The sequence below is a fragment of the Gobio gobio genome (assembly GCF_949357685.1).
Source record: "Gobio gobio genome assembly, chromosome: 17".
NCBI classification, from domain to species: Eukaryota; Metazoa; Chordata; class Actinopteri; order Cypriniformes; family Gobionidae; genus Gobio; species Gobio gobio.
In genome coordinates this window covers 25,017,607-25,039,138 of record NC_137110.1, presented here as the reverse complement: position 1 = coordinate 25,039,138, position 21,532 = coordinate 25,017,607, and the positions used below count along the sequence as shown (strand labels likewise).

The window sequence follows — 21,532 nt, the reverse complement described above, 5'->3', positions numbered from 1 at the left end:
TTTGTTAATGTTTTTGAAAGAAGTCTCTTTCTCTCTTTTTTTAACTTTAATTTTTTTTTTCTTTTAGTGGACCACAGAAGCAAAAAAGAACAGAACAGACTGGTCACCAGGGGTATCGCATAACATTTTTCTCAATGTCCTTTTGGTAACACTTTAGAATAATGGTCATTAGTTAACATTAGTTAATGTATTTACTAACATGAACTAACCATGAGCAGTACATTTGTTACTGTATTTGTTCATCTTTGTTCATTTATATTAACGTTAGTTAATATAAATACAGCTGTTCATGGTTTGTTCATGTGAGTTCACACTGCATTAACTAATGTTAACGAGATTTTAATAATGCATTAGTAAATGTTGAAATTAACATTAACAAAGATTAATAAATGCTTTATAAGTGCAGTTCATTATTAGTTCATGTTAACTAATGTAGTTAACTAATGTTAACTAATGACCATTATTCTAATGTGTCACTGTCCTTTTTACACAGTCTTCATGTTAGGGGTTACTTTCCCAATAGCCCTGAAAGAAAGAGAGATGTATAATAAAATAAACTAAAAAGAAACAAGGCAGGTTATAGAGAAAAAGTCTCTTATGCTCACCAAGACTGCATTGTTTGCTAAAATATGGTAAAATTGTGACAGTTTTATAATTTAAAATAGTTGTTTTTCTAGTTTAATGTGTTTTAAAATGTCCTTATGCCTTTGATTCAGATATGCTGATTTGGTTGTAATAGCTAAACTAGAACTACTCTGTTTTCTATCTTTGTCTCCCCATCCAGCCTCTGATTAGGAATCACCACATCAATTCATCTTTGTATCACAAATCTTTCACCATGTTGGGCCAGTTCTCCCCTGGTCAGCCCTACACTGCTGTGTCCCCTATACCACCCTGGAGCCCAGCACACCAACTTCAGCCCTTCCGCTTCCGCTCACGCACTGACCCCATTGACTGGAGGCGTCTCTCCGCCCTTGATGTGGACCGTGTTGCGCAAGAGATAGATGTCGGTGTGCTTCAGGATTTCATTATGACAGTAACATTCTGTGCTGTGGACGGCGAGCGGTGTCCAAACTGCCGTGGGCCTGCTGACCCTTCTTTGATCAAGCTGCTTCGTATGTCTCAGCTGAGCACTGAGTACCTGCTGCACTGCCAGGACTTCCTGAGCGCTCAGCTTTCAGGACTGGAGGAGCGTCTGCAGGCGGCGCTCTCTCTGGTCCAGCAAGGAGAAGAACAACGAGCAGAACTCGAAAAAAATCTGCAGGAAACTAAACTGGAGAATCGACGGAGAAAGAAGTTGATCAGCACTCAACAGCTCCTCCTGCAGGCCAGTGCTAATAATTATCACAAGGTGGTTTTCTTTAAAAGTTGTACACTTAGGCCTGGTTTCACAGACAGTGTTTAGATTAAGCCAGGATTAGGCCTTTTGTTCAATTAGGCCATTTAAGTACCTTTTATAAACGCCTTAAAGAAACATCACTGGTGTGCATCTTGAGACAAAACAATGGCACTGGGTGACATATTTTAAAATATTCCAGGGGAAGTTGCTTTCAGTTAAAACAACTCAAATATACATTTTAGTCTGGGACTAGCTTAAGCCTTGTCTGTGAAACTGGGGATAAAGAACTTTCGAAAATCTTTGCTATCACACTCATTCGGTACAATTCAAAAGTTTGGGATCCTTATGATTTTTTTATTTGAAAGAAAATTTGATTTTTTGTTTTTGAAAGAAGTCTCTATGTTCACCAAGGTTGCATTTATTTGATCAGCAATACAGTAAAAATAATATTTTCTGAAATATCTGTTTTCTATTTTCATATATTTTAATTTATTCCTGTGATTATTATCAATTTTGAAAACAGTTGTTCTACTTAATATTTTTTTATGGAAACTGTACTAATTTAAAAGAATACTTCAAAATAGACAGTTCAAAAGAACAGTAGCCTATTTATTTGAAAAAGTATTAAAGTATAGAATAAAAGAATACAAGTATTAATTCCTTTAAAAAAAACGTATTGAGACCAAACTTTTGAATGATAGTATATCTGTAGGCTTACACTTTTATTTTTACAATATATTAAGATGAACTACTCATTTCGTGCAAGATCCTTTAGTAAAAAAAAACAAACACAAAAACAGAACAGTTCTAATGTTTTGATTTCTTTTCCTTATGAAAGTGCCAGTGCTGTGAAAAATCATTTGTCAACTACTCCTACTTGCAAGCACATGTTCAGCGAAGACATCCTGAGGTCACAGATGCAGGTTGGTGAGAAAATGTGTGTCCACTCATTTCTTTTAAACTTTAAAGCTAAGTTTCATAAAATTTCAGATATAGGGAAACGTCTCGGTTACGTATGGTAACCCTCGTTCCCTGAAGGAGGGAACGGAGACGTACGTCGGTAATAACCGACGAATTGGGATCACTTCAGAGAGCCCCTATCAGCTTCGAGAACTTAAGAACAGGCCAATGAACAATTGGCGTGCGAGATTTGCATCTCGCGCTCCGCCCCGCGCCGCGGGTATAAACAGGAAGCGAGAGCATCGCACTGACGTTTTTTCACTGAGGAGCCGAACCAGAGACCGGCCAGGCAGTGATGGAAGGAACTGTGGCGACGGGACGTACGTCTCCGTTCCCTCCTTCAGGGAACGAGGGTTACCATACGTAACCGAGACGTTCCCTTTCAGTCGGTCACTACGGCGTACGTCGGTAATAACCGACGAATTGGGATCCCTATGGAAAACGCCACAGTTACTACCACTTCCAGCGCCCAGCGAGAGCCCCTCAGACCCCGTTCTGAAGCGGGCGGGAAGATTCACGCCAGAAGAGTCATACTGCTGTTCCGCAAGACCCATTCAGCAGACTTGATTGGATAACGCTGGGAAAGCGTGCCCGAAGGACGCTGCGGGAGCCACATCATGCCCAGAGGGAGTTACCATGTGGAAGAATACGTATGGGCTGGCCGTGGGCAGCTCGACATACGAAGTCCCAGGGGAGGCCCCGGCCTAATGCAGGCGGGGGACGACACCGTACTGAGACGGCAGAGGAATTCTGCCAAGGGAAAGACACAAGCTCGCCGTAGGGAGCTGTACCGTGGAGAATACACGTATGGGACCGCCGTAGGAGTCACGACATACGGAACCCAGCCTGACACAAGTTCCACCAATGCATACGAGTGCCAGACCTGGCGTCGGACGCTCCGCAACATCCGACTGCCGAGGGGTGCGGAGGACTCAACAGGGTTCGCCAATCCTGGGGAACTCGACTGGAGAAAATAAGCGCACGTATCCGTTCCAGGGGAAGGGAATGGCGCAGCAAGCCGACACTAGAACGGGCACTTCAGTGAAGCTGACTATGGGAAGCGAGCACACGAGAAGCCACCGGCTCTACACGCAGGCTATAAAACCTAGCGAACGTGTTGGGTGTCGCCCAGCCCGCAGCTCTACAAATGTCTGTCAGCGAGGCGCCACGAGCCAGCGCCCAGGAAGAAGCTACACCCCTGGTGGAGTGAGCTCTAACCCCGAGCGGGCAGGGCACGTCTTGGGATTCATACGCCAAGACGATGGCATCCACTATCCAGTGGGCCATCCTCTGCTTGGAGACAGCCTTTCCCTTCTGCTGTCCTCCGTAACAGACGAAGAGCTGCTCTGAGGTCCTGAAGCTTTGCGTTCTGTCCACGTAAGTCCGGAGAGCACGGACGGGACAGAGCAAAGCTAGGGCTGGGTCTGCCTCCTCCGAAGGCAGCGCTTGCAGGCTCACCACTTGGTCCCGGAAGGGAGTAGTGGGAACCTTGGGCACATATCCAGGCCGGGGTCTCAGGGTCACCTGAGAATCACCCGGCCCGAATTCCAGGCACGATTCGTCGACCGAAAATGCCTGCAGGTCCCCTACCCTCTTAACTGAGGCCAATGCAATCAGGAGTATTGTCTTTAGAGACAAGATCTTAAGCTCTACTGACTGTAAAGGCTCGAAGGGCGCCCTCTGCAGTGCGGTCAGCACCAGAGTCAAGTCCCAAGAGGGTATAGAAGAAGGGCGAGGAGGATTTAGTCTCCTCGCTCCCCTTAGGAACCTGACGATCAGATCATGCTTGCCTAAGGACTCACCATTAATGAGGTCATGGCTTGCGGCGATGGCGGCAACATATACCTTGAGGGTGGAGGGAGACAGCCTTCGCTCCAACCCGTCTTGAAGAAAAGATAGCACAGATCCGATCGAACACTTCCGGGGGTCTTCTCGGCGAGAAGAGCACCAGTCGACGAACAGGTTCCACTTCAACGCATAAAGCCGTCTCGTAGAGGGTGCTCTGGCGGAAGCGATGGTGTCGACTACCGCTTGCGGTAGGTCACCTAGAACCTCCGCGTCCCGTCCAGGGACCAGACATGGAGTTTCCAGAGGTCTGGACGCGGGTGCCATAGGGTGCCCCGTCTCTGAGACAGAAGGTCCTGCCTCAGAGGAATGGGCCAAGGAGGTGCTGTCGCGAGGAGCACTAGTTCCGGGAACCACGTCCTGTTGGGCCAGTACGGAGCTACCAAGAGGAGTTGCTCCTCGTCCTCCCTGACCTTGCACAGAGTCTGTGCAAGAAGGCTCACTGGGGGAAACGCATATTTGCGCAGAGCCCGGGGCCAGCTGTGTGCCAGTGCGTCCGTGCCGAGGGTCCCCTCGGACAGGGAATAGAACAACTGGCAGTGGGTCGTGTCGTGGGCGGCAAACAGATCGATCTGTGCGGCCCCAAAGCGACTCCAAATCAGCTGGACCACCTGGGGGTGGAGTCGCCACTCTCCGGGAAGAACTGGCAACACTTTGCGTGCGTCCGCACAACCGACGCCCCCTGTTGGCGAGGAGAGAGGTGTCTGAGGGGTACGAGGCATGGTAGCGTTGCATACCACCAGACGCGCTCTCTTGGCACCCAGAGATGTTAGAAACTGCTCTTTTATTGAAAATTTGGGTGCCACTGGCACTGGGGCCAGTGGCGGAACAGAAAAATAAATGGGGTTCCCCCGGCCCTCCACCGGGGGAAGGAGTGGTGCTGCAGCCATCTCCCGAAGAGCAGTTTCCTCCATCTCTGGGCGGCCCGTCTCAGGGTCTCTTCCGACGGCGCTTGCCACCTGGCTTGGCAGCGGCCTGAGCGGGCTGGACGTTCTTCCCACGACCGGCTCCACGCCCACGGCCGGTGGAAGGCTGCTGCTGGGCTGGGGCGGGAGCGGGGGCGGCCGCAGGAGGACGTCCTCGGCGACGGGCAGGCGGAGGTGCTGCAGCCGGCGGCTGGGTGGAGGCAGCAGCGGGCCGCCGGTGCAGGATGTGTTTGATGGCCTCCGTCTGCTTCTGGGCGGCCGAGAATTGCTGGGCGAAATTCTCGACCGCGTCGCCGAACAACCCGGCCGACGATATGGTGGAGTCCAGGAACCGGTTCTTGTCAGTCTCCCTCATGTCGGCCAGGTTGAGCCAGAGATGCCGTTCCTGGACCACTAAGGTGGACATCGCCTGACCCACGGAATGGGCGGTAACTTTCGTCGCCCGGAGGGCGAGGTCCGTCGCCGCCCGGAGCTCCCGGAGGAGCTCTGGGTCAGACCTACCCTCGTGCATGTCCATGAGTGCCTGGGCCTGGTGCACCTGGAGCAACGCCATGGCATGCAAGGCGGACGCGGCCTGTCCGCAGGACCTGTAGGCCTTCGCAGTCAGACTGGACGGAAGCCTACAAGCTTTGGACGGGAGACGAGGATCACCACGCCACTCGGAGGCGGTCGCCGGACGCAGCTGCATCGCGACGGCGCGTTCGACTGGCGGGATCCTCTCGTAACCCTTGGCCTGTCCACCGTCAAGGGTAGTGAGGAGGGAGGAGCCTCCAGGTCTGTTTCTGGCACTGAAGGGTGTCGTCCACGACCTGGAAAGCTCCTCATGCACCTCCGGGAAGAATGGCACTGGGGCGGGATGCTGAGAACCAGCGCGACCCCCCCCCAGAAACCAATCATCCAACCTAGAAGGTTCGGGACGTGGAGGGTTCCACACAAGCCCGACCTTTTCGGCGGCCCGGGAAAGCATAGCCGTCAACTCAGGGTCCGACTCAGCCGTTGCCACTCTCCCAGAGGGAGGCAGTACAGCTGAATCCTCATCCTCCGAGGACTGGAACTCCCCCTCCGATGCTGCGATAGACATCTGCTCGTCCGCGGGCGCTCCGAAAGAGATGACTGGGCGCCCGTGGGCGGGACCAGCGATCTCTTCCGGTGGCGCCACCGGCAGCGGTGCTTGCGAGGGTTCAGGGACCTGCGTAGGGACACTAGGCAGGTTTGTCCTGAACGTAATCCTCAGATCACCCCGGTCATCCGTCGAAGTAGGTCTATCCTGGTTAGGGATAGCTCCAGATCGAGGTATGGGGAGGGGGACTCCGCCTTCCCGCAGGTAGGTGAGTCTTGACCTAAGCACCGCAATAGTCATGTTCCCGCAGTGAGAACACGAGCTATTCACAAACGCTGCCTCAGCGTGCTGTAAGCCCAGGCACGTGATGCAGTGAGTGTGGCCGTCAGCGGGCGAGAGGGAACGACCGCATCCAGAAACGCACGGGTGGAATGACATCTTGAAAAAGACGCAGTGTCACACCCGTGTTGCTCTTTTTGTGAGGAAACGCTCTTTTAAGAGAGTGCTGAAGCACCCAGGGAAACCGCGGCAACACACAGGGGATAGTGCAGCCTGTGTTTGCACTCAGAAGGAACGCCCACCGATACCAACAAGCTCTCTTGCTGTGATAACAGCAGTTGTTCCTCGCAGCTTTGAGTTCGCGGCCCCGCTGGAAAGCGCCGTCACACCAACACACGATCCTCTTCTCTCTGTTCTTTGTAGAATTTCTCTTTGCTGAATAGACAGGAAGCAGTCTGTAAACTTCAAACGCCGGTTCGGCTCCGAAGTGAATGACGTCAGTGCGATGCTCTCGCTTCCTGTTTATACCTGCGGCGCGGGGCGGAGCGCGAGATGCCAATCTCGCACGCCAATTGTTCATTGGCCTGTTCTTAAGTTCTCGAAGCTGATAGGGGCTCTCTGAAGTGATCCCAATTCGTCGGTTATTACCGACGTACGTCGTAGTGACCGACTGAAAGGGAACTAGCACTTAAATTTCACTTGATAGCTATGTTTCTATGATGTGGTAAAAAAAAAAAAAAAAAAAGAATATTTTGGCACCCCAGTATCACTTGTGCATGTGTGTGTCAGAGAGGCAGAAGAAGAGGAAAGTCGAACAGATGGAAGATGGGATAGAAGAACTGAAGGAGAGACTGAGATTGACACAGTTGCAGCTACAGGCAGAGAGAGAAACGGACAGTTTGAGGCGGCAGCAGGTGAGTTTTTGTTTGAATCAATATCGAAGGAAAAAGGAATTATTTAATATAGGGCTATTTAAGAGGTGATGCTAGCTCTAATCCTCTTAAATAACCCTATTTCCTTCTATGTCTATTTCCAATGTTTGGTAATTGCTGAACATTTTAATGTGTTTCATTTTTTTATATATTGGCAGTTTAGTAGGCATTATACTTCTTAAAAATTTCCAAGCTGCACTTTTTCATACAACAAAAGTGGACAGGGACTTGCAAATGTGCATTTTGGGATTTGATTTCCATTGTATTGTTTATCAAAATGTTTATTGGGGGAACGCAAAAATTTTGTGAGTGAACCCAAAAGCTCTGAATTTCTCCTCTCAGTTAAACTGAGCAACTAAAGGGACATGGTGATGGGGAAAAAGGGATGGGAGGAAACAGAAACATTTTGTGATCAAATGCTAAGTTTCTTAGTGAGTGCAAATGTAGTGTAAGCAAGCGCAAAAGCATTGACATTCCATCTCATATTTTTTCCCCTTCACCATGGTGGCTCTGTATCCTTAAAGGGCTAACCCTTTAAGCACTCCATATGAAATACCAGTTTAAGAATCTTTTTGTTAAACAAATTGAGAAAATGTATGAATTTATTCTGCCAGGAACACGAAGAGCAGAAAAGGAGAGAACAGTCTGAGAAAGAGGTGCTGGAGAGATGGAAAGAAGAGGAGAGAAGAAAATTTCAGCAGGAAATCGGAGAGCTGAGACAACTGCTTTTCCAGGAGTCAAAAGACATGGCAAGCAAGAGCTCATCCATTGAGGCTGTGAGTATACACAAGTTTAAAATAAATATTTCAAATGGTCACCAGTAGATGGAGACAGATCCTATGCTATGCATTTCTATCAACCATTCAATAGAGGAGCTATTGGAGGTAAGGTGGAATGTATGATGGAAAAGTAGTTTAGTGTTGGTGGTATAATTTTCTATGTTATTTGTCATTGTTCTATCTATAGAAACTGCTGGCGTTGCAGAACAAAGAAGTGGGTCTATTTAATAATGCAAGTTTACAAGAAGAGATTGACCCTGAGAAAGAAATGAGAGAAAACAGAGAGAGAGAGCTGAAAGAGGTAATGGCCAGGAAGGTAAGAGTTCTTTACTTGTTTATCGAGTCATGCATACAATGCACTTTTTAAATGAACGGACATCATTATTTAAAGGGTTAGTTCACCCAAAAATGAAAATTCCGTCATTAATTACTCACCCTCATGTAATTCAAGACCCCTTATTAATATCTCAATTTGTGTTCCGAAGGTGAATAAAGGTGGACCTTTGTTCACCTTCGGAACACAAATTAAGATATTTTTGATGAAATCTGAGAGCTTTCTTATCCCCCAGCAACGTAATTACCACTTTCAAGGCCCAGAAAGGTAGTAAAGACCGTTAACACAGTCCATGTGACTACAGTGGTTCAACCTTAATTTTATGAAGTGACGAGAATATTTTTTGTGCGCAAAAAAACTAAAATAAGGACTTTGTACAATGTGAAAAGCGTCAGAGACTGACATGGATGAGAAGAAATGGTTGAATAAAGTCATTATTTATTTAAATAAATAAAAAATTGTGCACAAAAAGTATTCTTATCCCATTCTGATGCTCACTTTGAACTTCAGCAGATCTCAGTCAACTCCCTAGCTTCGTAAATCAGTATATCTGTACATGAATTCGGGCACTAGTAAGGACGGTAAGGACCCTGGCTCACTACACATTGGGACACTGATGACTCTATTTCCTGCAACATGACAACGTCCTCATTGTACAACATCACTACTGGTGTTTATGAACAACTTTGCTTGTTACATATGCGTGCAACATTTCAGACATAAATAAAGGATAAATGTTTCTATTATGTTCATTACCTGCCTGGTAATGTATGTTTATGCTGAAATGTATCTTTCCTGTGTCATTATGTGTAGTGAGTTGCCTCACGTGATTTATGTTTTGCGCTTCAGAACTTCTGTTAAGGGAACATAGTAAGCACTGATGCTCCCTGGTTTTCACGGTGCATTGTGCGACTTTTTAGGGAGAAAACGTTTCAGTGCACTGACTTCTGAACTAGGGAGCTGATTGAAACACATCCCATGTCTACATGCCTAAATGTATTGAGTTGCTGCTTTGTAATTGGCTGATTAGATATTTGCATTAACGAGCAGTTGAACTGGTGTACCTAATAAAGTAACTATATCTGTAATTAAATCTGTATAGAAGGTCAAATAAATAAATATATGAGACTTTTCAGTCCACATGGTGCTTGCATTTTTGAATATTAACTTTTCTCATTTTCTCAATATATTTAATTATTCATGTCCATGTATTATTATTATTATTTTTTTTCCTTTAGAAAAGTGAATGGAAGAAGAAATACCAGGAAGCACAGAATAGACACCAGCAGAAGCAAGAGGAGGCAAGTCTTTCTGGTATTGCTCTGTCTGGGTAACATTTTTCAATCATCTCATCACGTCTGTCATTTGTATGTGTATGTCACAGCTGAAGAGTGAGAATGCCAGGCTTCTGAAGGCCTTGTCTGTGGAGAAAAACTCTGGCTCCAGTCTGAAGAAACTTCAACGGCAGGTTGTCTCTCTCTCTTCTCAATTGAGCAAGAAGGACAGACTCATCAACTCTCAGGAGGAGAAGGTTGGTTATTTACTTCACAATCAGTAAAACAGTGGATGCAAGTCAGCTATAATTTCATGCAATTGTCAGAAAATGTTTCCTTAAAGGTGAAGTTCCACTAGAGGCACCAAACATAATTGCAAAAATAATGTTTCCAGATTTCAAAGGTTTCCCCAAACTGTCCTACTAGCCCTTCCGCTTCGCATCCCAAGTTTATTGCAAACAGTTTATTGCAGGTCGTACTGTAAAATGAAGCACCACAGTGCTTACACTTTGGAGAAGTCAACCTAAAAACTTAACCTGTGATATTATTTTAAAGGTATTTTAAGTATTTTCACATTGAAAAATGGCACATTTTACCTTTGACTATATTAATTCATAATTAGATTATTAAAGAGATTGTAGTTATTGTAAAATTATCTGCTGATGTCTTGATTCTTAAACACTAATTATCTTTCCAATTGATGCTTTATCACACAGATTAAAAAACTGTCGGTCATACCAGTCTCAGGTAATGAATTATATCTATGTGGACTCACTCATTGTTTGATTAAATCAAATATTGTTGCTTTGAATTAAGTTAAATGTGGTTTGGCCCCTTTTTCTCTCTCATTTGGTAGTTCCAGTGGTTTCTCGGAATGCCCAAGATTCTCCTGAGGAGCTAGAAGAGGAAGGGGAGAGTATGTGGATCAGTTGTTTCTAACTACAGTATACTGTATGCATACACTAATCATGCCATGATGTATTTAAAGCAAAATTGTGCATGCACCTCCAGGCATGGATGAATCCGATGAATCCCAGTGGAAGGTTGTAAAGTCACACAAAGGAAAGCCAGAGCTGATGAGAGAGTCTAGACCCATTCTAGAAGAATCACTTGAGGAAAAACTGGAGAATATGGGACTGCGGAAGGTAGAACATGAATATTAACATTTGGCGTGTCAAAAGAGAGTAAAAATAAAACGGATTTGTAAATAAAACAGATTTTTTTTTTAGGAAAATACAACATGATTTAAGTCAAACAGTAAACTTAATAATCTCACCCCTGACATACAAACCGACTAATAAAGTAAAGAACACATCTGCTGTGACTAACACATCTTTTAACAACTTTTTGCTCAATGGATAATTTACCAATACACAGCCCAAAAAAAAAGAGTATATATATAGTACGTTTTGGGAGTTCATTTTAGTCCATCCTGAAGTCCGTTTTGCAGAGATGGACTAAAAATGAACTCCCAAAACGTACTGCCAGATTCTGGAAGATGAATTCTTCAAACAGTGGTACTAGAGGATGTGGTGCTGGTCCTTCAAGAGTCACTCTCAACCTATCTGTCCATAAAGCCTATAAAAAAACCTTCTTCATGTATTTTACAACACTTCAGCTTGTGATTCTTATCTAGTGGGGGTCATTTTTTAGGATTCTTTACCTAACTGAAGTCTCTGAGATCCTGACACCTTGCACTTCTGGAGACTCCAGGTAGGTTGCAGCTTTGGAAAATGGTGGCGCTGGAGACTAAAGGGTTCCTGATGGTTTCACCCTTAATTCTTCACCTTAATTCTTAATTCTTTTGCAGTTAACAGGTGTCTTTTCTTCACCACCTGTTTTTGTCAGATCCTGCTGACCCAACGAGCATTTCACTGTCCAATGGTCATGCCTTAACTGCAATGTCTAGTATTGCATTAGTATTGCATCCTTCTCATGGGCTTTTAATACTTTTTGACTTTTCAGTCTGAGTTAAATCTCTTTTTTGGCTCAATTTATCTGTAAAAGAAAACATGCCTAATAATTCTGCACACCTGAATATAAGGTGATTTTCATTTCCAGCCTTCATGAACAATTATATATCACTTATACATTATTAAATACTAAATCAATAGTAGTTATTAGGATTACTGTGGTTTGGAATTGGTCAAATGTGCCTGGAAAAAAAATATGATCAGAAAATCAACGTGCCTAATAATTCTGCACTCCCTGTATATATATATATATTACAATATTATAATTATGTTGTTATTGGAAAAAATATTATATAATTGTCATGGCAGGTAATGCATATTTATGGCCAGTAAATCTTATTTCATCAGCTATTAGTAGGTGTGACAAAAGTTAATTTTGGACCATGAAAACATGAATATATTATGTAATTCAAAAGCATTGGTTTGTGGTTAAAGTCATGATATTTTGGCAGGGTACCAAGGGCATCTCAAAGCAAACATTTAAGAGTCTGAGTGTTCTGTTGACTGGTCAGCGGCTGCAGAGATATAGACAGCAGTCAGACCTGCAAAACCATAGAGACAACTTGGTACATGAGGTCACCAGGCGAGTGAAAAGCCTGCAGAAGAGCCAGGGGAAATTAACACCCAGCACTTCGAAACCGAGTAAGCAGAAGTGTTATTTATCGTGCCACCACACTACCCATATTCATACGTCTTACTTATCTGCTTTCATGTCAGTTCTATTTGATTTCCTCTCATCTGAACCAAGATCAGTCAATCTACTATATTTGTTTTTAGGGGGAATGAAAAATTCCACCCCAGTGAAGGAAAAAAGGCTCGGATCCAGGGAGGGCTCAAAGCCGTCCATTCAGAAAATCAAAAGCCAGCAGCCAAAAGCACTTATTCCAACACCCTCCCCACGCTCCAAAGCACCTCCTCAAAATCAGACTCCAAAAACACAGCAAAAAAAGAACAGGTATACTTTTCCTTAAAATCTGTAAATGTTCAGACTACTCAGGGACATATATATATATATATATTATTGCGTCAAGCTTATCAGTCTTTAATGAGCATATTTCTCTCTTCAGCACACCACCTTTCAGTTCAGATGAGGATGAGTCAGTTGAGGACGGTGCCTATATTACCAGCTCACGGGGCAAACCTTCCCCCTCTGTCCGCCTTGTTCAATCAGGATCACTGCTGAACCCAACAGCTGAGCCTGATTGGACAGATAGTGAGCCTTCAGAGGCTGCTGACACATCCAAACTCCACAAAGCTCCCAATCCACATGGTGAGTAAATGCAGAGTACCTATATTTATTTACTTTAGTCACAACAAGACCATTTGGAACTAGTCTGAATATTGTATACATTTAATATATATAAAAAATATATATGATTATCCGCTTCCTGTCATCTATATATATATATATATATATATATGTGTGCAAATAATTTTGCCAAAAGAGAGCGCTGCAGAAGTTTGAATCCCTTGACAAAACCCAATAGTATATTTCTAATGGCTTTTGGGGTATTGTAGAAAAAATCTTTGTGACCAACAAAAGTTTGATTCTTGCACATTTTGCAAGATAATCTTCACAAATGAACACAACTTTTATTAATTTAAAAGGCTAAATACAATTGCCAGAAGTAAAAGGCTAAACGTAGGCTGTAAACAAATTACATCACAACCTCTGTAATCCCATTTAGCCACTTGTTAACGATTGCCTTTTTCACTTTTTCAAGTAAAAGCTTAAAAAAAATCCCAAGGGGGTATTGCTGATGTATTTCATGTTGTGGAATGAAAATTTTTAAATACCTTGAGCTTGTGTAGACCACGGACCATTTCAGGCATTTAACCAAAAACCCATTAAAAAAACGAAAGTGCTAAAATACAAACTAGTTTTTTTTTGGGGTCCTACAAAAATGTGTCATCCTTGCAGCACTCTATGACAACAGAATAGACAGATTTTTTTGAATGTATTATTATTAAGTTATATATATTTATTATATGTAATAAATTAACTTTTGTGGACCAGGGTGAAAGAACACTTGCTTTACCTGTGTTGAATTTCTTTGAATTACCTTGAATTAAATTCCTTCCTGTCATTCCATTTCAACGTGAACAATTCTGGGATGTGAACAATTTAGTTTAATTTTAGTTTAGTCTTACATTACAGTATTAGTCAGTTAACATGAATGGTTTATGATTGCAGGTTCTGTTGTCCAAACACTGACAAGAAGTTTGGAAAGACAACTAAGCACACCAGTCAAAAAGCCTGTAGGCGGGACTAGAGTTCTGCCACCATCCCCTCGCCCTGCCATTGTAAAACAGAGAGCGGTACAAATTTTTTTTTTAAAAATTGCACACACATGCTTGCATATAAGCTATTTCCATACTGAAATCTTGTTGTAGAAATAATTTGTCTTTGAATATTGGGTCTCATTCACTAAGCAATAATGTATTCTAAAATGTATTGTAAAAATGTAAAAATGTAAGAACAACTGAAACCACTCATACGCAAAGATGACATATTTTTGGTTACCTTAAAAGATTAGTTCACTTCAGAATTAAATAAATGTCAGACATTTATGTCTTTCTTTCTTCAGTCGAAAATAAATTAAGGTTTTTGAGTAAAATATTACATACATATAGTGGAGTTCACTGGAGTCCAACGAGTTGAAAGTCCAAATGGCAGTTTCAATGCAGCTTCAAAGGGCTGATCCCAGCCGAGGAATAAGGATCTTATCTAGGCGATAGTACCGACCCAGTTTAAATCAGTTTAAAAAAAAATGTAAATCCCGGATACGCACACTAAAGGACCTTTTAAAAATATGAACTAACACAAAGACGTATAAATATATGTCATTCAACATACAACAACTTGTGAACGGTCCTTCTCTACACTTGTATAAACTGGGTCGGTACTTCCACCTACGTGTGACGTGACGCGTGACCTTTCCAACGTGACTATGTAATGCGTGAGTCATCGCAGAGTGAGTGCAAGATGAGCATTTGTGATTAAAAATGATAAATTTTGATCTTTTTAGAAAATGACAGATTTGTTTCGCTAAATAAGAGTTTGCCTTTTACCTCGGCTGGGATTGTGTAGAGCCATTTCTGTCAGGATCACTATCGTCAAAGATGATTGTTTGACTATTAGCATATAGTTTGGATTGCCGGTATGGTTCTGTTCTGGGCAAGAACTCCCTGCCCATGCAGCCTAGCATGGATAAGGGCAGGGAGAGCAGCAATAACCCCCCTTAGGGTAAACAGAACAGAACCAACATAATGAATTGCAGATATCATTAATGTTGATATTACATGTACAAAGTGATTCAGGAATTTAGTCTGATTCAAGGGAAATCAGAATACCAAATCCTAACTGACAAAAGGAGGAGCTGGGGGTGGAGGAGGGGAGGAGGGTAAATGAGTTCTAGAGAAACACAATAGCTGCTGATAGTACTGAGGAGCTATATATATGCATGCGGTGATAGACGTCATATTCCTATAGGTAGACGTGATCAGCTGACAGACAGCTGATGCGAGTTTTACTAACGTGACCTGCCAGTACTGACGCTATACGCTTGATTGTGCAATTTGAACCTTCAACCCTTTGGACCCCGGTGAAGTCTATTATATGGACATAAATCCTGGAAATTTTCCTAAAAATTTCCTTGTGTGCTAACAAGGACGTTAAAGACTGCATCCACTAATATCAGTTGTGTAACAGATGTGCACTGTGCACGTCTCACTCCCCTGGCCTCAAGAGGCACACTAACAACTGATGTTCCCCTAAACCTCATTCCCATCCGGGTCAATGGCACCAAATGTAATCGGTCCTACTCGCCCCGCTCCGAGGGATTCGAATCCGGGTCGCAGGCACGCTAACAAGGATGCTAAAGACCACAGCCGCTAGCATTCCTCTTGAAGCCAGGGGAGTGAGGTTTACACGCACAGCTATTACTGGCCTACATCCATTACATATGTACGTGTTGTGAATTAGGCAAAATAAAATTTTTGTGAGAAATTCTAATGTGCATATAAATAAGAATAAATAGTGTACAGAATTATTAGCGAATGAGACCCATTGTCTTTAGTATTGGATTGAATGGCTTTGTATTAAACCTGTCTTCTAGCTGTCTGATGAGGAGAGCGATTTTGAGCTGTCCTCCATAGAAGAGCTCACAGCAAACCGTGCAGGAGTACGCAAAAGTTCAGAGGTCGGCGGAACCTCTGGGACCAGTGCATGGAGTTCTGCAGCCAGTAGACCAGGAGCGTGGTGACCTTTGATGTGACCTGCCAAATGAATGCATGTTTTCACTCCAAACCCAAATTTTCTCTTAGACTTGTATAGAATTTACAAGTGCATTTACAAAATAATCATTATCAATGTAACCCCAAATTGTAGCCAAAAATATCAGCTATTACTTGTTTGTGTGCTGTAGTATAACCTTCAGGCGCTTTGTTTTTATAAACTGTGCACTTGATAGTGACAAACTTAGTCCAAGACACATTTCACTTGTATACAATTTTTCAATTAGCTTTTTATATACAGTAAATAATCTTTGGGTTTCTAATGCTATTTCATGCATTCTGACTTATTTACACTGTTAAAGAGTTGGATTCTCATGCTAAACTCATGGCCAAAATGTAAAAGAATTAGTTGGACGTATGACAGAGTATTTCTGTGCCACTGCCATATGGCAGGTAACACTTTATAATAACGTTCAGTTGTAAGTCATTTATAAATGGTTAGTTAATGATGAACTTATCATTTACAAAACATTCATAAATTATTATCAAGTGATATGCTAACATTTGATGTATGTTCCGTTACAACTAATATTACAATTAATAATAAATTATATACTCATCATTTACTAATGGTTTGATCATCATTTGTTCATGATTAACAATTGTTTATTGAGATAATGGTACGTTGACATTTCAGTGATTAATAATATATTAACTACTAACTTAATAACCATTTACTTAGGATCTGTTTGATTATTTTATGATATGCTATTTTTGTTAACATATTCCTTTATAATCATTTATGCTCGTATAGTCATGATTTGTAAATTATTCGTTTATCATTATCTAATAACTTATAAATAATTTATTACTGAATCTACAAAACATACGTAAAATAATTAACATTTCACTTATTAATAATTTATGAACGCATAGTCATTTTTCGTAAATGATTAGTTAATCATTTACTAATCACATGTAAATTACTTGTAATGGAATTTACAAAACATACATAAAATGTTAGCATATCACTTGATAATCATTTATGAATGTTTTTTAAATGATTAGTTCATCATTAACTAACCACTTATAAATTACTTACAACTGAACGTTATTATAAAGTGTTCCAGGGTAACCTTGTTCAGCTTCCCAAATAACCCAGCGTTAAACAGTGGAGGCAGTTTGTTTTTCCGGGTGCAGCAAATGGTTCTGTAAGTGTGTTTGTTTGTCACGAGTCAAAACCGGTGAGTGAAACTGCATCAAATGTCTGTGTTTTGTTGGTAATTGGCTCGTAAGTGCATATAATGTAAACAACATGAACGTATATTAAATAGAAAGTTGCCTTTCGAAAGGGAACTCGCACTGCGTCAGAAAGACGCTATGGGGAATGCCTCCAGCGTGACAGGTGTCTGAACTACTATCAAATCACGGCAATCCTATTGACCGGTGACAGCCCATGATGTCATCAATGTGCGACCAGGTAATCCAAATTCATTATTTTATGCACGAGCGCGTGTGTTTTCTGCCTGGGATCAAGAGCATGCACAGTAAGCTCTTTTAGAGTTGTTTGTTTGTTTGTATATGTGATATATGTGAATGATCGATTTCTCCCCGGCCATAAATCATCAGCTCAGTTGGGCTTTTCATTCCTTCCTGATCTTCCTATTTAGATCGAGAGGGCATGGGATAACCCATATTCAGATCATATTCAATGACATCAACGGTATGTCGGGACAATAGGAGAATATGGGTATGTGTTGTCACCGACTGACAGGATGTTTGCAATCTCGCATCTGGGTGGGCGAGGACACTGAGAGCTCCAACCCTGCCATCTAAGCCTTTCAAAACTATGTTTCGCTTTAATGGCAGGGCATACACAGCAGCAGGTCGGCCCGGTGCTACTTCTCACACCATGGCGGTGTTGCGTGCCCACCTGGCAGGTTTGCTGAGGGATCTCGACCAGGGTATGTTCCCCTGATGCGATGGTCGCACACCAGGCGGAGTCTGGGCCCGAGGGCCAGCATCGCGGAGTCGCATTCGGCAGCGTCTGAGAACCTGCATACCACTGAGATCCGGGTCCCAGGCAGGCAGGAGGCGTCATGGTCCGACATCGCCTCTCGTGCACCCCCTCGGTCGAGGGTGGGGCGCAAAGAGGCGGACTCCCGGGAGAAGTGGGAGCTGTGTATCAAAAACGCAGTCGGCGTTGATGATGGGTCTCCTCCCTGAGGGTGAGCTAAAAATTACACTGACCCTCACTCCTCTTCTTCATCGTCTCCCCAGGCGCTTCTTACATCCGGCCTGGCTGGTCTGTGAGAGTGCCCCCTTCAGGCCTGTAGTAGTGGCACACCTAAGCATATATGACAGTAATAAGGCTTTTTGGTGTCGTTACTTGCACGCCGCTTTTTTTGAGAAAAAGATATTATACATTTTATGACTTATGCTCCCTGTTTAGGGTCGTGGGATCTTTGGACCATTGGATCATTTAAGAGGATGTTTTTAGGGCCTGAAGTTCCCCTGTTAGCTGGCCTAGGCTTTCTAGGGATGACAGAGGCGTTTCGCTAAAGCGCTGCCGCCCCGGCCCTTTATCAAGTGAATGTAGGCTTTTAGCATCCCTAATGTCAGCCTCCTCTCATTTGAGAGTCGTACGGCAAAGGCCCGCCACCTTCTTTGCATTCTGGGGTCTTATAAGTAATGAAGGTTGGTGCTGAGACAGAATTGAAAGCGACTTAGCCAGTGGTCGTGAGCGGGGTTAGGTCGTCTTTCGCTTATACACGAAGAGACTGAGGTCAGCTTGACCCCGCCTCCCAGAGCTAGCTTCATGGACATAGGCCGCCAGGCTAAACTGGCAGGCCTTGACCCTGTGTATATCAGGGTCATGTGGTAGTACTCCCCTGATAAAGCAGGGTATGTTTGAGTACTCCACTTTTAGCTCTGTATCATTCTGCTTCCCCCCTTTTTGGCTCGGGTTGAGCAGCACTTTGCAACCTTTATTTTATGCCGGTTTGGTAGTACGCTCCCTTGAAGCCAGCTTATTGAGGCTTATTAAGGCCAGCTGGCTGTGAGCAGCCAGCTTGGGCAGTCTTGGCAGTAGACTCCAGCACAGGTGGTAGGCCTCAGCAGGCCTCCTTGCAAAGAGAGTCCCGATGTTGAGGGGACACGCATAGCAGCTGCAACCGGGTAGTAAGCCTTGAGAGGCCTCCTGCGTACGGCCCATGTGTGCTTGGGAGAATGCTCCCCAACAATGTTGGCTTCAGTAGCAGAAACCTTGTCAACTAGTAGGCCCTACAATGGCCTCCTTGGGGATGAGTCCCCAGGTAGTAACTGGATGTCCAGTTTTCATCAGCCAGCAGACAAGCTACTGTGAGCCCAGGGTCGCAGTAGCCAGTTTTGTTTTTCCAACCTGCCAGCAGGAAGCCGCCCCTGCAGGCCTGCTATCAGGTAGGAGGCCCCACCAGGCCTCCCTGAAGGCGGGCTCCCGGTTGCCGGTCACCTTGGCAGTTTTCATGGGTTGTTAGCAGGTAGTAGGCCCCTCCAGGCCTATCTGCTGGATCACTGTCAGGTAGAAGGCCTCACCAGGCCTCCCTGAAGGCGAGCTTCTGGACCAGCATGCTCCGACAACAAGTACAAGTGCAGATCAGGTAGTAGGCCTCACCAAGCCTCCCTGAGGGCCTGCCGTGGTGTAGAAAGCCTCGCCTGGCCTTCCCTGACACAATAGTTTGCAACAAGTGAGGCGGCTGTAAATTCTGACCAAAAAAGTGGCCATGCTGGCTACAGTTGCCACAATAGCCTGGCTGCATGTTCTTATCTGTTGGGCAACAGAGTTGGGTTCCTTGCCATTCTTATCAGCATGTTCCTGGGCGTCAGTCACTGGACAGCTAGCACGAGCTGCTAGTAGGTAGTAGGCCTCACTAGGCCTCCCTCAAGGTGAGCTCCTGAGTTTGGATGCTCGGGCAGCTAGCATGTTCTGCTATCAGATAGTAGGCCTTGCCAGGCCTCCCTGAGGGCTTCCCGTTGGGTAGCAGGCCCCACCGGGCCTCCCCTGGGGGCGTGTCCCTGGTCTTCTGTCACTGGACAGCTAGCATGGACTGCTAGCAGGTAGAAAGCCTCACCAGGCCTCCCTGAAGACTTGCCATTGTGTAGTAGGCCTCACCAGGCCTCCCTGAAGGTGAGTTCCTGGGCTTCAGTCACTTTTGACGGTTGGCATGAATTGCTAGCAGGTAGTAGGCCTCACCAGGCCTCCCTGAAGGCTCGCTATCAGGTAGTAGGCCTCAACAGGCCTCCCTGAGGGCGAGTCCCAGAGTCTGGATGCTCGGGTAGCTGGCATAACGTGCTATCAGGTAGTAGGCCTCACCAGGCCTCGCTGAAGGTTTCCGGTTTCCAGCTGCCTCAATGGTCAGCCTCGACTGCTACTAGGTGGAGGCCCCTCCGGGCCTCCCTGAGGGAAGGAGTTCCCAAGGCGGGAACTAATAACTGGCTTTACGCTGACAGGTAGTGGGTCCCCTCGCTAGCAAGGGTTAGAAAGCGCTATGCTGAGTGCTGCTCTCCAGGATAACCAGTCTCTGAGGTCCTGTCTGAGGTGGACACTGCCAGTTAGCAGACCCTCAGTTTGGATGCCTCCCCGGGAGGCAAGTGTCCAGAGGCTCTGTTTTTCAACAGACAGGACTGGCCAAACTGAAGTGTCCCACATAAGTGCCAGGTGTCCCACATAAGTGACTCCAGGTCAGGTCTCCCTGGTGGCATTCGGTGAAATTTCCCAAATAGTGACTGGCTGGGGTTCCCTCGGGTCCCCTAGCCACTTCACCTTAAAGGAACCACTTCTGTCTAATTATCTGTTTCCAGGCCTTTGAGCGGCCGGGGTAGGACCTCATGTAGTGTATGAAGGTTCCTCCTTAGGCTTATAGCTTGGGCTATGACCGTAGGGAATGCTGTCACTGACAGCCTAGTGTGACCAGAGGGGGAGTGGTTCAGGCTTTTTAGTTGAATTTGCTTGTCTTGACAGTAGTCACTGCCTGCGGGCATGCACTTCCCTCAGCATGGTGGCGTGGGTATATCGTTCCCTGTAACGTCTTTCTGACAAAGTGCGAGTTCCCTTTCGAAAGGGAACGTTTCGGGTTACGTATGTAACCCCTGTTCCCTGAGAACAGGGAACGAGACACTGCGTCTCTTTGCCATGCCTCTGGGCCTGCCTGCCAAACAGTCCCTTCAGACGATAAGATAGTGTCATGTTTGCAAGGCGCCCTTATATACTTCCTGGTCGCACATTGATGACATCATGGGCTGTCGCGGGTCAATATGATTGCCGTGATTCGATAGTAGTTCAGACACCTGTCACGCTGGAGGCGTTCCCTGTAGCGTCTTTCTGACGCAGTGTCTCGTTCCCTGTTCTCAGGGAATAGGGGTTACATACGTAACCCGAGACATTATCCAGGGAGGGATAATGCCAAGAATGTATTGTGCGTGTGTGCACTTGCTCTCTTTAGCTCCACCCACCGTACTCCTCAACAAGTTCGGCTGTTTTCTGAAAAAATCTGTACAGCGTATGTCTTTTATAAATATGATAAAACTAAAGACTCTTTGTAGATATGATGGATACAA

General features: G+C 44.7%; 1 protein-coding gene across 1 annotated transcript; it reads left to right on the top strand.

The window, feature by feature from the left end:
- Positions 1 to 838: 838 nt before the first annotated feature.
- dzip1l (DAZ interacting zinc finger protein 1-like) lies at positions 839 to 15,966 on the top strand (the record flags this gene model as incomplete). Its single annotated transcript, XM_079841909.1, has 15 exons — positions 839 to 1,351; positions 2,178 to 2,262; positions 7,199 to 7,323; positions 7,956 to 8,117; positions 8,308 to 8,436; positions 9,693 to 9,755; positions 9,839 to 9,985; positions 10,445 to 10,475; positions 10,585 to 10,644; positions 10,740 to 10,873; positions 12,154 to 12,343; positions 12,479 to 12,656; positions 12,769 to 12,971; positions 13,896 to 14,020; positions 15,820 to 15,966. The coding sequence occupies 15 exons, from the start codon at positions 839 to 841 to the stop codon at positions 15,964 to 15,966; spliced, it is 2,292 nt and encodes a 763-aa protein (XP_079698035.1).
- Positions 15,967 to 21,532: the final 5,566 nt, after the last annotated feature.